Raw genomic sequence first — 16,607 nt, forward strand, 5'->3', positions numbered from 1 at the left:
AACGAACCCTTTTTCAAAAAAAATAAAATCAAAATTCGATTAAAAATAGGGAACAAAATATTATGACAACGTTAGGGTACGTTTGTTCTAAAATCACTTTTAAATATACATGTGATTTCATTTTAAATACACTGAATGATGTTTACAGATAAATATGAATATCAAGTGAACAGGGATAGGATAATGGTAGCGGATATCATGATGGCATGCATTTAAAATCAAAATAAATATCAAATTGTCTCAGTCTCATTAAAGAGTTTGAGCTGAGACGTTGACTGTGTAGATGAATGACGTCACCAATGGTGAAAACCCATGACTGAGGAGTTGGTATAAACATAATGTCCTTCTGACACATTTTAATTTTAGCAATAAAAAATTGCATTAAGACTACTTGATCATATTTATTAGAAAAAAATAGAGTTTATAAGAATCAATCATGCGTTAAAACATAGTAAAATTGTATAAAAAGTTATGTACATGTAAAAAAAAAATTGACGTATAAAAATAATTCTTATTGTTAAACTGATAGGTACATAAGAATTCTTTAGGCAAAACTGATGCTTGGTCCGCGTTGACATTTGTCGGCAGATAAATAATATAATCCCTAAGTAAAAGGAGGATGCAGCTTTTCGACCTTTTATAAAACCGAATTTGTCAGACTGTTTATAGATATAAAGTCTTTATGTTGATTCCTCAAGCTGACTTTTGTAAGAATCAGGCATGTAGGGTTATTTTTTCAGGTACAACAAAGAAACCTTCGGTACACCTATTTATGCGCAGGGTTTGCCTTAAGAATTTTTACTTTTACGGGTAATTTTCACACTTTAAATTTTGGTTAATCTCAAATTCATCCATTGATTGGTCATTATTTACAACCCGTTGCGTTGGTCTCTGTTTGGGTTTGCGCCCAACTCTGGGTCATTCTATGCAGAGACGCAAGCGAATAAAGTAGTTAACCTGTTATTTATATAAGTCTTTTATATTTTTGGTTGTACATGTAGGTAAATAACAATTGATATTAGTTTACTTTTATGTTCTAGATTTGAGCTTCATACTTTATCTAAGTGTTATAGATAAGTTTAGAAATCTTTGATTTTAAACTTTTAATGTAACAGGTTATCAATTTAAAATTTACAAGCTGCTATGAGAACTTAAGTTTAATTTTTTTTCTCTCAAATTAACTACGCAATTTAGGCCTAGTTTGTAACAAAAAGGAAATAACCAAACATACAAACGGAGATGCTTTCATTTGACAAAAATGTTAATCCTCTTGACACTAGCTAGTCTTTGATATCTTCTTTACTTAATCTCCAGGCAAATTAAATAATTGTTGGAGCAATGTTTCTGATGGAATGTTACAGATGATAACTGATATCACACACTCTAATTGTACGAATGTTTGAAATTGTGAAAAATTTAAAGACCTTGACACATCCTTGGAAATCAAACAAGTCTGGATTGAGAGCTAAAGTTAGAACAATGCAATTTGTAAGTGAAACAAGGGTAAAGACTGGAGATGGATGATACAACTTCTGAGTGTAAAACGTAAAGTTAAAAGCCACCGTCGAGTCAGTCTTACTTGCGCTCCATTTATGAAGACTTTGAAGAAGGAAATGAGAAAAACAATACCAAAATTTCAAAGGAAAAGTATACTGATACATTTACATCAAGTCTAAAAGACTTGCTCTATTAGTAAACTGTCATAACTATATGGTTTCCACGATTCATGTACTCGAACATAAATGTGTGCATCAACAGGTATAACTTAACTTTTTTGCAATGTGCATTTATAACAAGATGCGCTGGGGTTGTGTACAATTGATGTGTATGGAAAGACAGAAATTTTCAGAGCCAGTAGTGTAAATAAAATTGCAATTTTTATGGAGCTTATTGACATGCACTGTTAATTGCACTTTGTTAACAAAATGTTACTTGTATTATTTATTGTTAAACTGATAGGTACATAAGAATTCTTTAGGCAAAACTGATGCTTGGTCCGCGTTGACATTTGTCGGCAGATAAATAATATAATCCCTAAGTAAAAGGAGGATGCAGCTTTTCGACCTTTTATAAAACCGAATTTGTCAGACTGTTTATAGATATAAAGTCTTTATGTTGATTCCTCAAGCTGACTTTTGTAAGAATCAGGCATGTAGGGTTATTTTTTCAGGTACAACAAAGAAACCTTCGGTACACCTATTTATGCGCAGGGTTTGCCTTAAGAATTTTTACTTTTACGGGTAATTTTCACACTTTAAATTTTGGTTAATCTCAAATTCATCCATTGATTGGTCATTATTTACAACCCGTTGCGTTGGTCTCTGTTTGGGTTTGCGCCCAACTCTGGGTCATTCTATGCAGAGACGCAAGCGAATAAAGTAGTTAACCTGTTATTTATATAAGTCTTTTATATTTTTGGTTGTACATGTAGGTAAATAACAATTGATATTAGTTTACTTTTATGTTCTAGATTTGAGCTTCATACTTTATCTAAGTGTTATAGATAAGTTTAGAAATCTTTGATTTTAAACTTTTAATGTAACAGGTTATCAATTTAAAATTTACAAGCTGCTATGAGAACTTAAGTTTAATTTTTTTTCTCTCAAATTAACTACGCAATTTAGGCCTAGTTTGTAACAAAAAGGAAATAACCAAACATACAAACGGAGATGCTTTCATTTGACAAAAATGTTAATCCTCTTGACACTAGTCTTTGATATCTTCTTTACTTAATCTCCAGGCAAATTAAATAATTGTTGGACAATAGAAGTGTGAAATTATCGTAACAGCTAGATGTGTGAATGTTTATTTTTCTGGCATGTCATTACCATCTCTTTGTCATCGAAAAAAAAGCAATGCCTGTAAAAAAGAATAATTGTAAGAGAGAATGTTTTAAGATCTGGAAGAGAACGGTTGGGCTAACTGTGCTGGAACCCCGCACGTTAGCATAGAGTGTTATGTTGGGCTAACTGTGCTGGAACCCCGCACGTTAGCATAGAGTGTGTGATATCGGACTAGCTGTGCTGGATTTCCGCACGTTAGTGTCGATTTTGTCTACAGAATTATATCAGACTGTCCGTGCTGGAATCTCCGCACGTTCTTAAGTTGTTATCTCGGAACTCCGAGAATCGGTTTTCATTGGAATACCATGTACCGTTTATTCATCAACTTAAATACAACTTGTTGAACTTTTATTTCGTTTTGGAGTTTTTTTATTCAGCGTAAACTTGAGCGAGTGTAACGAATTGAGCTTTCCCCTGAATTCACCATATGGATTTTAAGAACTTTTACATTACAATTTACAGTCTAGAATACAAATCAAATACAAGATACGTTCGTGAAAGTTGGGTAGTATTTTTAGTAGAAAGCCGATTGGCATGCTACCGGGCTAACCGCAACTTCACGGAAAATTCGCGATAGGAACTTTACATTTAAAATTCATTGGTGAAATAAGTTTTAGACTTTAGCTTTCATAATGAATTAAAAAAAAAATTATTTTGGGTTGTTTAAAAAAAAGGGGTCTTAAATTAGTTTTCAGGTTTTTAATAAATGCAAAGATTTATTCTATTCGAATCAAGCGCTCTTTTAGAACTCCTTCGTAAAGTAGTTAAAAATCACACCTAGTAAAGGTCAGCTAAAGTTTTTCAGTGGCGAGTTTTGAAACCTTAATATATACTCGTACATGCTGTTGATTATGATTTTATTGATCTTTTCCTAAAGTGTTCGGTTATAATATCTTTGTTTCAAATTGTTCATTCTGTTTACTTGATCACTTCTACATGCATGATTCGAGAAATCGTCATTCTATGCAGGGACGCTTAAAGGGGCATGGTCACGATTTTGGTCAAAAACTATTTCATCGATTTAAATGTTAACAATGCTTTAGTAATGCCTTTTTTAATGGGCAACCAAAATTCGAGTGTCATTCGTTGAATTGTAATAAGCGAATAACAGAGCTTACTATTTTTGCTATGTAAACAAAGCGTTGGTTTACATTTTGAATGTAGAATTGAGATTTCTGTTTTTAACCTAAAATGAATTGCGTTTAACAGTAGGAACTATTAATTTATGCTTAAAATGAATAAAAAAAATAGACAACTTAGCTTGAAAGAGTTTTTTTGTACTAATATATTGATATATGATTGTTCTATATAACGCGACATCTGATTGGTTCTAGACAATCACGTGACCGGGCGACAAAACGTCGTGTCTCCCGGGGAATAAAAATTATGTCTCACCACTTCGATAATCTCGGGTTTTTTCATCCCAAAGATATTTTAAAAAAGCCAATATGAGCATGCGATGTTGACAAATATGATGAAACTAAAAATATTTAATCATTTAAATTCTCTATATGCTACAAAAATCAATTTTACTATATTTGATTTGAATTTATGAAAACAATCCGAAAAAAAAAACCAAAGATCACGACGTTATTGCTTTCGACAAGTCGAAAAATTATTATAAATCGACGTATGTTGTATAATCATTTGTTGTTCGGTTTAATAAAACTTTTCCTTTGGGGATTACCCCAGAAAAATCATATTTTCCTCGGGCAAAGCCCTCGGGAAATATGATTTTTCTTGGGGGAATAAATCTTCATATTTCCCGAACATTCGTGCAGTAAATGTATATTGTCCATTACCTTTACTTTCATTTTTTTAGTTTTAAATTTGCATTATATACATTAAAGTCATAAACAACATTAAGAGGACCGTAACATTAACCTATTCTTTGGCTATGCAGCTCATCGCTGTAGCTTACAAAAAAAACAATGAGAGCAATGTTTCTTATGGAATGTTACAGATGATAACTGATATCACACACTCTAATTGTACGAATGTTTGAAATTGTGAAAAATTTAAAGACCTTGACACATCCTTGGAAATCAAACAAGTCTGGATCGAGAGCTAAAGTTAGAACAATGCAATTTGTAAGTGAAACGAGGGTAAAGACTGGAGATGGATGATACAACTTCTGAGTGTAAAACGTAAAGTTAAAAGCCACCGTCGAGTCAGTCTTACTTGCGCTCCATTTATGAAGACTTTGAAGAAGGAAATGAGAAAAACAATACCAAAATTTCAAAGGAAAAGTATACTGATACATTTACATCTAGTCTAAAAGACTTGCTCTATTAGTAAACTGTCATAACTATATGGTTTCCACGATTCATGTACTCGAACATAAATGTGTGCATCAACAGGTATAACTTAACTTTTTTGCAATGTGCATTAATAACAAGATGCGCTGGGGTTGTGTACAATTGATGTGTATGGAAAGACAGAAATTTTCAGAGCCAGTAGTGTAAATAAAGATATCAAAATGTTACTTGTATTACAGAGGCTTGGTTGTCACCAAATTAAACAATCCAATATTCGTCAAAATTTAAGATATTTGTTTGGGTATAAACTACTTTTTAGTAGAAAAAAATCCGGGTACTTTTTATACTTTTATTTACAGCTCTTCTTCTAACGGAGATCAAGACAGTCAACAAATGGACACGATCATCGAGCCCTCTTAATAAGATCATGTTGTTTTCTTTAGCTTGGTATGAAGCATAATGTTTTTACTATTATTTATATCATTAATACCTACCAGGAATACATGTATGATATCATTTTCAGTAGGGTTCTGCATTAGTCAAAACATTCACCTTCTTAGCAACGTGATTTTGTAAAGTTTTGCGTAATAATGTTGCTACATGTAGTAAGCAATAGTTAATTAAACATTTCATATGAGTTTTCCCAGACAAAATGTCAACAAATAAAGGACAAAGTTCTAATCATTGATATCAATTTATTTAAAAAAGAAAAGGTGAGCAACCTCTAATACCCCACGCTCCCCATATTTTTGGCATTGCTGCACATAATGAATTGTAAAGGCGTTAAAAACATAAAAAAAATTGGTACAGGACATTAATAATTATAATTCATCAGATAAAAAATTCCTGCAAATATGCATATATATTCCTTTTTGTTTAACAACAGGTAAATCTTAGCTCAAAAGGGTTGATATTCCTTGAAAAAACGCAATCCAAATTTCCTGGTAATGTTGGGTCTTAAATACCTACAAAGTTTCTCGAAATTCTGTGCAGCGTTTGAGATTACAATATTACAGGACTGACGGACTGACTTATAATAAATATTATTTATGGTAGTATTTAGTCATTGCTGTGTTGAACAAAAATGTACACTTAGATCTGAATAAAAACTAGATGTGTTGTAACGCCACGAATGCCCCCGCAGGTGACTAAAATTTCAAATGCAAAATTTAGTATAACATTTGTTTGATTGCAGAGTAAGATACAAATCCCTGAAAATTACTCATTTTCTTTAAAGATCAAGAGGCATAACTCTGTCAAAAATTATCGGACTGGAACCATGGTCAAACTTGACTTGTAATTTCTCATAAAATTGACCTTATATGAAATATACATCTTACATATGCATCTCTTCAAAAGTTAAAGAGCAAAAACTGAATATTTCTAAAAAAAATTCAAGTTCAAGAGGCATAACTCTGTCATCGGAGCAGAACTTCATTTAAACTTAATCTGTATATTCTTGTAACGAACATATCTGTGAAATATCATCTTATTACATGTATATGCATTCATTCAAAAGGCACGAGAGGCACGACTCTCCCGAAAAACATCGGACCAAATTCGAAATTAGCCTGTATATTCATAAAATATACATGTATCTATACATTAAATATGAATTGAATGTGTGCAACGATTTTTGAGATGATGATCAGAAAGCGAATTTCCCTTTTTCTCCAAAGTTCACGAGGCATAGCTCTGTTAAAAACCATTGGTCCGGAACAAAGTTCGAACGAATTCGAAAAACCATCGTACCAGAACTAAATATGAACTTGATCTGTATATTTTTGACAATCTTCGCTGCACCCTTGTTCTTTTACAGTGTTTTATTGCTGTTTAATTATATATGTTTTATCCTCTCTATTCAGAATTCAACGGGTAACTACTGTAATATAAAGGTAATGTAAAGAGGTTGGGGCCTGAAATACTAGCAATGTCAATCATCTGAAAAACACTTAAATATTAAGACGGGGGCCTAAAATGTTCATTTATTTTAATTGTGACCTATGGTAAATGCCATTTTTTTGGAAATATGGGGCCCCAAACAGAATCGAAATGATAATTTTTCTGAAATTTTGGCTCAAATTTGGCATGGAAATTGAATATTTAAATAAATGAAATAAATATTTATAGTTTGAACTCTACGTATAATTTAATTATGATTTCAATACAGTATAAAGTTGAACACATGTAGTGACTTTTAAAGTATTACATAAGTCAAAGTTTTAAAACACTTGCATTTTCGGATGGCTCCAAATGCCAGTACATAATGAACACAATATCAGATGTTAGGATTGTTAGAAAATTTTGGAGTAAAGAAATTATAACGCAAATTAAAAAAAAGTATTAGTAATGCCATTTTTCCAAAACTTTGCATGCAAATAGACATTCATAAAAAAAATAGGGGTCATATCTCAAAACATTGAGATATGACACGAAATAAGCTTATTTTTGGCAAAAATTGGTTTTGATTTTTTCTTGACTCTTATGAAATGTAAGCTAAATATGCCAAAATATATCAATAGAAATATCAAAATATTGATCAATATTGATCAAATATGTTTTTCAGAGCAAAATGAATATAACGCAATACACAAACTACAAGTATCTGGAAGTTTGATCTGCACTGAAAATTAGGAAGTTAATTAAAGTAAAAAAACTCTGAAACTATTCAGTTATGAAAACTGTTCTTTTTCTTCTTGATAACCTTCCGCCACATAATATAGTCCCTTAATAAACTCTTTAAATATATAATTTTCTTTTGACAATTTTTTTCAATATGGTTTATTTGCCATTGTAAAATATAAATATACAAAGAGATTTAATATATAACGCAGGATTTTTAGACAAGCGGTGACATCAAATAGTTACCCCAAAAGAGAGAAACGAATCTCGTTAAACGGGCAACTACTCCAAATATTTTAACAACTTACGGAACGTGGTGTTTTTATTAAATATTATGAAATATCGAGATGAGTAGGCGAAGCGTCGGTCAGATTGTCGAATATTAATTTTTACCAGACGGACAAACAGATATACATGTATTCAGCAGTTACGTGTCATGTAAAAACCGATGAGTGTGCCATTACAATCCGAGGGAAAACAAATAACATTATAGTCTACTTATAGCACTCGGGTTGTTTAAATATGTATTCATAATTAATGAATCAATTCGATTCAGTAAATCTAATCTCTTTCATTGGCCGGTATCTAATAATCTAGACACCAACTAAGAACCTCTAAGTGAGTAATAAGCTGGATTCTTTGCAATAAATAAATATATCACAAACTATCAGACTTCTTCAATCTTTATTGAAAACTAAATTAACGCGTCTCTCACTTTATCGACAGTGTTCTATTTTAAAATAAAAAAAAGTCAAGCAACCTCTTACATGGACACAATACTTTAAAAAGATTGAATCAAAAATTTGTTGTATTTTATAATATAACATTGTATTGTTCATTTTTTTTATTAATGAAAAATGAAAATTCTGCAGCGAAGTAGAAGTATAAAGTTCACGATGAGCTCACAGGATGAATCTCTGCCATTCAGTCAATTGAAAGGTGACTTAAAGGTAACTGAAATGTGACTCAATGAAATATTTGGCCATTCAGTCACCTTTCTAGACCATTCAGTTATCATTCAGTTGACTGAATGGCAGACATTCATCCTGTGGAGTTTCTTTATTAGTCCCAATCCGGTGAAACTGGGGGAAAGGGGGGTGGGAGAGAGAATACATGTATTTTTTCTTTCTGTCTTTCTTTGTTTTTGCCTGTCTATCAGTCCTCCTGTCCCAACGTCGGTTTTGGTAGTTGATTTTAATCAACTCTACTATGCAGTTACTCAAATGAAAGTGAAACAATATTTGGACCTATGCAAAAATCACCACTGACAAGACTAACAGGTAGTACTTGAAAATAATCTATAAATTCGATGGTATATATTCAGAAAGTTTTTTAAGGAATTTTATTTATAAATACGCTGAAAATAGTAAGATTTTAATCTCAACAACCGTTGCACATATTTAACTCAAATTTTATATATTGATGTATCGTATATGTATACAGGTTGAGTTTGAATTTGGTTCCGGTCCTATTTTTGACAGAGTTGTGCCTCTTGAACTTGGAAAAAAATGAGTTATACTTAATTTTTGCCCTATATCTTTTGAAGGGATTCATATATTAAGCTGATATTTTATATGTGTTATTTACAATAATATACTTTAGATTAAGATCTTGTGAAGGTACATGTATTAAACAAACGTTTTATAGTAATGAAGATGTCCAAAATGAAAAACTGAAGCGGAAGGACAGAAGATAAAAAAATTCATTCAATTTTCACCGAAACAAGCTGCCGAATTTCGGGCATTGATATCTGGATTACTACGAGTGGATCTACAATTAAATTTAAAATAGAATTCCATATAATTTTCTGAACAATACATTTCATGCCGCGAGAGGTTGCTCGCCATAGCAGTGCCCTTGTTACTCATTAAATATTTCTCGTCCATCAGTCTCGGTTCAGCATTTAGGCATCTTCGAGCTTCCGGTGTGTCCGAAAAGCCATTTGCAGGTTGTACTACAGTTACTGTATTAAATTTTACTATATATTTTTATCAAAATTGCACAATTTAAGATACAGATTAAAAATTCAAAACAAACTTCTGGAAAAAGTCTTCTTGGCATCTTTTTAAACAACGCTTCATTTACAATTTTCTAGCAAATTACACACGTGCATCCAGCAAGGCGTGAGACACATGTGCTTGAAAATCAAGCCCGGGCCTTTACACCCCCTTCCCCCTCCGGAAACAACAAGCATCAAAATTTCAAATGACCTCGCATTATTACAAAACTGGGATAATAGACCTCTTACACATTGTTTTTCATCTCATAAAGAAATCAGCTCCTGTTGCGTGCGGAAACGCCCCAAATTCAAAGGGAAATTCGGAAAGTATTATGCCTCAGCCATGGTTTGACGTGAACCTTCAGTGAAATACTGTTATGACACCCAAAACCTTTCTTTCTTACAAACGACAAATTTTAGTGACATTAGTTAACAAAATTAAGTTTTGCTCACAGCGAATTCTTTATGGGTTTTTTTTAATTACTCGAGTTTTCATTGATCCGATTCGTGTTTGTGATTAAATCAGTAAATGTTATTATAAACAATTATTTAAAAATATTTCTAACATGAAGCTAGACAGCTATTGATAAAAAAAACCTTGTACATTGAAATACCAGGCTTTACATTTATTATTTTTCGGTAACGGGAACAAAAAAAGGTCACATCTACAAGGTTTTGTTCAAAATTCCTGTTTTATTCGCCTTTTCAAGTATAAAAAGATAAAAACAATCCGCCAATCTCGCACCTCTGTACGAATATAATACGAAGAAATCTTAGTATAGATCAGAATACATGTACTTGTTCTTCGTTAAACATTTTCTCTGCGGGAAATGTATCACAAAATATTTTTTTTTTAAAGTTACAAATAATTTTTAATCCCTTTCCGTGGTCTCGTATTTATATCTTGTTCCTTTCAAATTGTTCAGCAAGTATTTAGATATGTAAAGTTATGACTGAATTTGGTTTCAATTTTTAGCCATAGCATTTTTTTTTCTCTAGCTATAAAATTTTAAAGGCACGGTTACAGCGAAGTACATAGAAGCGTTTAATAGGCATTTACTACAGAAATGTTGTTACGTAATGTTTTTAAATTGACTGACCTCTGTCCAATCAGATCGTAGAAGGCGGAGTTGAGACATTACCGCTCGTGACTTAATGAGAGAGAGAGAGAGAGAGAGAGAGAGAGAGAGAGAGAGAGAGAGAGAGAGAGAGAGAGTATTACTGGTTAATGGTGTAAATTATAGATGACCCAGATGAGCGAACTATCTACCAACAGTAGTTATAAAGTGACAAATCAAGGTCTAGTATATCTTATAAATTTATGAAACTTTTGAAGTGTTTTGAAATTCTTTAACCGGTGAACAACGAACTATCTATCAACAGTAGTTATAAACTGACAAATCAAGGTCTAGTATATCTTATAAAATGAAACTTTTGAAGTGTTTTGAAATTCTTTAACCAGATAGTACTGTCAATTTGTAATATTGAAGAACTGTTTTTATTACAAGTGTTACAGTTAGTATTATAATCATAGTCAAAGTTTGCCGAATCTTCTTTGAATTAAACATAGGTTGTAAATTTACTTTGTATAAAAACTTTCTTCATGGTTACTCAGTGTGAAAAATTCTTTACCTTAGTGCGAATTTGTCCGCCATTGTTTTATTTTTCCACTTAGCATCCGCGCCTGCGTTGCCTAAAATTTCCTTTTCACTACATCTAAATTCATTAGTGATCATTCGTTCGCATTTCAAAATATTTAATGCCCGTATTCTCGGACGACTATGGAATACTAGGAAATTTAGTTGGTTAGCTACGTCATTCTTATACATGTACATGTTGTCGATGGCGCGCGGCCAAAGAAATTTTCCCAATCGTTCTTTAAAACGCTTTAAAGTTAGACCAATATAAGATATACATGTAATTTTTATATACAGACCTAAATTAATTTGTTGGCAAGTTTATAACTGTCTTATGATTATTTCTTCACCGGCATCACTTATAATTTACTCAATTCACTTTCTCTCTCTCTCTCTCTCTCTCTCTCTCTCATTCAAGTAACGAGCGGCAATGTCTTGACTCCACCCAGCTACGATCTGAGTGGACAAAGGTCAGTCAAAACATTACGTAGAAACTTTTCTGGTGTTAACTCCTATTAAACGCTTCAATGTACTTTGCTATATGTTCTGTACATAAATATAGCAAGTATCTATAGATCTTTTTAACTTTTTTTGCGGGGGTGAGGTATCGATATAACGTCAAAACTGTTTTAGGTTTTAAAAAGTCTGGGTTTTTTCTTCTCTTTAGGGGGTTAGTTTAAAAAACTATTAAGCGATAGGAGCTTACATGTAATTTTTATTGACAGCTTTTACAAGATCTGTCAAAAATATGAAATGACGTTTTTTTAAAGTCAGAATATTTAACAATTTAATTCGAATGTTCCATCATTAGTTGTATTCATTTCAATTCTATCATAATCACTTTCAGGTTATTTGTTTATTTCATTTGTCAATTTCAAAAAGCCAAACAACTTTGGAAATGCATATTAAGGTATATTATGAAGGTATATTAAATGCTTGCATATTTTAGAAACTTCCATTAAATGCTTTGTATTTGATATGCTCTCGAAGTGTTAATAATCTAGCCAATTATTAACAGGCTTAGGACAAACGCTGTATATAAGACACGAAGACGTTCTTGTTATCACATTCGTTTAAAATACAGACATGGAAGAAACAATCAAAAGACCAAATGCCAATTCTTACGACGGAAGTTTTCGTCAACAAATCAATTCTTTTTCCGACTTTGGAAAATTTGATCGAACATTATACCCAAGGGAACTTAAACGGTTTCAGACATTTTCTGAAAAACATTCAACCGAACGAGTTCGAAATTTCACCAAAACAAAACGGGGGATCAAGAATCGTGGAGACTTTCTTCGAAACTCTTCATCAAGTTCTTTTTCAAATATGGATACCGAAGGAAAAGAAAGAAGGATGTCTGCAATATCTACATTGTCGTACACAAGCGAAGATTGCTTTGAAGAAAATCCAGCTGAACGGCAACGGTTCAAAATTGTATTGTTTGGCATCCCAGGAGTAGGGAAATCTTTTTTCCTGAAACAAATAAGAACCTCCGAGTTCCTGGGAACATGTCCTGAAGGTAAACCATTTTCTTTTTTTAAACTTTCTCCTTACTTGCAATTCACTCACAAAATTAATGGCATTTTAAATACTCAGTAGTACTATAATCAATTACATTCATTTGCCTTGCAGGTCCAGATTCGTCTTGTATCACGGTTCCTGTAGTACTAGACGGTCAAGAATCCATCCTTGATTTTGTTGAAGCCGATATGTACATTCAGGTATGCTGAATATATTTCAAAATTGAATAATCAAATTCAGGGAAAAAAATTGTAGCTATATATATGATCAGGTTCTTTTCATTTGTTTCATGACTTTCAATTGTGAATAGAAACATTGAATCAAGTAACGAATTGTTTGGTCAGGTTGGTTAGCTTAGTTGTTAAAAAGTCAGATAAAGCTGTCTTCTCTTTTAGAATCATGGATGGAATCACCCTTACGACGCCTTTGTAATGATGTTCTCTGTCACAGATAAAAGATCGTTTCATTATATCGCAAACAGAGTAGAGCAGATTAGGAAAGAGGTTGGCGACACCAAGCCCATCTACATAGTTGCCAACAAAACAGATCTCATAAGATTTCGGGAAGTTTCTTCTCAAGGTGACAAACTTACAAAGCCAATCAATAATATTTATTTTATGTTTATGTATAAAACGATCAAAGTCATACAAAGTTCTTTAAAAAATAATACATTATGATACATGATATCATGATATCAGTTAAAATGAACTTGAATACAGAAAATTTAAATACCTTGAAGAAATGCAGTTAAATACTACCGATATTTATTTTCATTTTTATCAATTTTTCATTTTAGTCGGATTGGAGTTGGCAAAGAACAACAACTGTTATTACGGTGAAGTGTCGGTGCCTTTGCAATTGAATGTGGATAAGGTACTGGTGGATATTACGGATCAGCTGCAGAGTGGTTATAAGACAAACAGTATGAAAACTTTGCAGAAACCTCCTATTAAATACGATCAGTCGGGGAAACAGGAAGAAGAGAATTTGCGTAAAAAATCGAGGTTTTCACTATTTTCAAGATTACGAAAATTCTTCTTAAAAAAGAAATTGAAATTGTTTCCCGAGTCATGATATCATTTGTATTGCGTATTTTTTTTTGTATCATCCTATTGTACTTACTTAACTTGCTTATTTATTTTTATATATTCATGGAAATAAAGCATGCTTTCATTTATAAAATGGTGTGTTTTGCTTGTACGACATAATAAAATTTTTACCGTGTTTAATTAAATTATTTCACAGAGACATGATTTGGATTCTTTACTTTTTATTTTAGTTTTTTGAAACAACAACAACTTATATTACCGTAGATTTTCATGCGTTCGTTACAAAAGCGCATTTATAGTAAATCAAAATGTGTTAGGTAAAAATGTAAAAAAGTATGTAAAAAAGATATTGGTTGATGGAACAGTGCTCAAAGAAACTGGGACGAGGAATCTTGTAACAAATTCGCAGTGACCGGAAAGTAACCTGAGAAAACACTATTTTCTTTCAATAACACATTGTTAATTGACTATTAAACATAGCTGACATTAAATGTTGTTTGTAGACTTGTTTGTAGACTTAATGCAGTGACTTATTGGCAAATGCATACAGAATATCAATATATTGAATGAGTTAGCACGTTATGCAATGCTGTTAACACACTAAAATAGTTACCGTGAGCCAGACACATTAATTCAAAATAAGATATATCTCAAACTTTAAAGATGAACGTCTGTCATGTAGTCAATTTAATGTTAACTGAAAGGTGATTTAATGACATACCTGTTGTACCAATGTGCATTCAATGCTCTAGGAAGGTGACTAAATACCGATAGTGAGTAAAAGTCTGGAATGGTGAAATGGCAATGGTAACTGAAATGTCTAAAATGGTGACTTAATGGCAATGGTAAATGCAAGATCAAGAATGATCAAGAATGGTGACTTAATGGCAATGGTAACTGAACGGCTTGGAATGGTGGTTAATGGCATTGGTAAATGAAAAGTCTAAAACGGTAATTTAATGGCAATGGTAAATAAAAGATCAAGAATGGTTACTCAGTGGCTATGGTAACTGAAAGGCCTGGAATGGTGACTTAATGGCAATGGTAACTAAAAGGTCTGGAATGGTGACTTAATGGAAAAGGTAAATGAAAGATCAAGAATGGTGACTTAATGGCAACGGTAACCGAAAGTCCTGGAGTGGTGACTGAATAGAAATGATAACTGAAAGGCCTGGAATGGTAACTAAATGGCAATGGTAACTAAAATATCAAGAATTGTGACTTAATGGCAATGGTAACTGAAAGGCTGGACTGGTTACTGAGTAGAAATGGTAAGTTAACTGAAAGGTCTTGAAAAAAGACTAAAGGGAGAGGTTCATCGTTTATACGTTTCTTTCTATTAACTTACCTAGTTGTGCATTATGCATATGACGGATACAGGTGTCAAGTCAAAAGAGCGCGGACTGATATCACCCGAGATCGAGATCAGATCAGCAGTATGATGTGATTGATGAATTAAGTTCTTTAATACGGATTATATCACGATACAACCTTCACATACACATTAAATTATCCGAATTTACTGTAATATTTTTTTAAAATCTGGAACGTCCCTTTGATACAGCAGGAGATACATCTTTCCATGCTCTTTTCGAAAAACCTACCACTAACCTTCATCATGCGCGGATCTGGAGAGAGGTCCGGGTAGTGGATGTCTAGATCTCCCCTCCCCTGGAACTATTTCAAATTTCTTAAATACATAGTTTAACTCGACAACATTTTAATGGTGACCATGTCAAATGGCCCCGCTTAAATAATAGACAATCGGATGAAAAGAAATTCAGAGAATTTTACTTTTACCTTGTTCTATAACTTAATCTTCTAATCCATTCTCATTGCCTATTACATAAAGGCAGTTTTGTTCAATCGGAGTAAGATGAAACAAATGGGAAATAATCAATGGTCTAAAACTGATTATAAAGAGATCCGTTATGACCTTTACATTGAATTGGTTTTATGTCACTGCACACCATTAACCAAAACCTTTGTTAAAGTAAAGTATGAAAAAAGAGGGTTACATGGATGGTATGTATATGCTCTGAAAAAGGATTTTTGTGTGATCCATTATGACCTTGACATTTGACCTAAAAGATCATTCAAGGTCACTGCATATTATATGATCAAATGCACCATGTGGGTTTGAGCCAGGTTGGAGCAAAGGGAGAGAAGATATGCTCCGGACAAGGGTTTTTCATATAATTCTGGTATGACCTTCACATCTGACCTTGAAAATTGGTTCAAGGTCACTACACACCAAAAGCTCTATTTATGCGAAGTTAAAGCTAAATTAGGCTTAGTAAAAAGTAAATGTGCTTTGAAAAAAGGGTTTTTTTGCGTGGTCCGATATGACTTTAAGGTCACTGCACATCCTTTGACCACTCTGTAGAAAATTATGAGCCAGATTGGACCAAAGGGAGAAAAGATCAGCCCTGGACATGGATTTTATATATAATTCTGCTATGAACTTAACCTTAGATCTAGAAACACCGTTTAAAGTCATTGCACTCCCTTCACACAAAGGCATTCTGTGGGTCAAGTACTAGTATGCGCCAGATTGGGCAAAGAGGAGAGAAGATATGTTCCAGACAAGCGATCTCGGACGAATGGAAGGACGGACGGACAGACTGATTACTATGTAGTAACCGAAAATATACCTCGGACCTTCCCCCTCCCCG

The 16,607-nt window shown here is 32.8% G+C and overlaps 1 protein-coding gene across 1 annotated transcript; it reads left to right on the forward strand.

Moving 5' to 3' along the window:
• The first annotated feature begins 12,387 nt into the window (after positions 1-12,387).
• On the forward strand, positions 12,388-14,025 carry LOC117692558 (ras-related protein Rap1). Its single transcript, XM_034480831.2, has 4 exons — positions 12,388-12,881; positions 12,995-13,083; positions 13,279-13,462; positions 13,680-14,025. Exons 1-4 carry the CDS (start codon positions 12,446-12,448, stop codon positions 13,955-13,957), a joined length of 987 nt encoding a protein of 328 aa, XP_034336722.1. The 5' UTR covers positions 12,388-12,445; the 3' UTR covers positions 13,958-14,025.
• Positions 14,026-16,607: the final 2,582 nt, after the last annotated feature.

Source organism: Magallana gigas, chromosome 3 (assembly GCF_963853765.1).
Source record: "Magallana gigas chromosome 3, xbMagGiga1.1, whole genome shotgun sequence".
Lineage (NCBI taxonomy): Eukaryota > Metazoa > Mollusca > Bivalvia > Ostreida > Ostreidae > Magallana > Magallana gigas.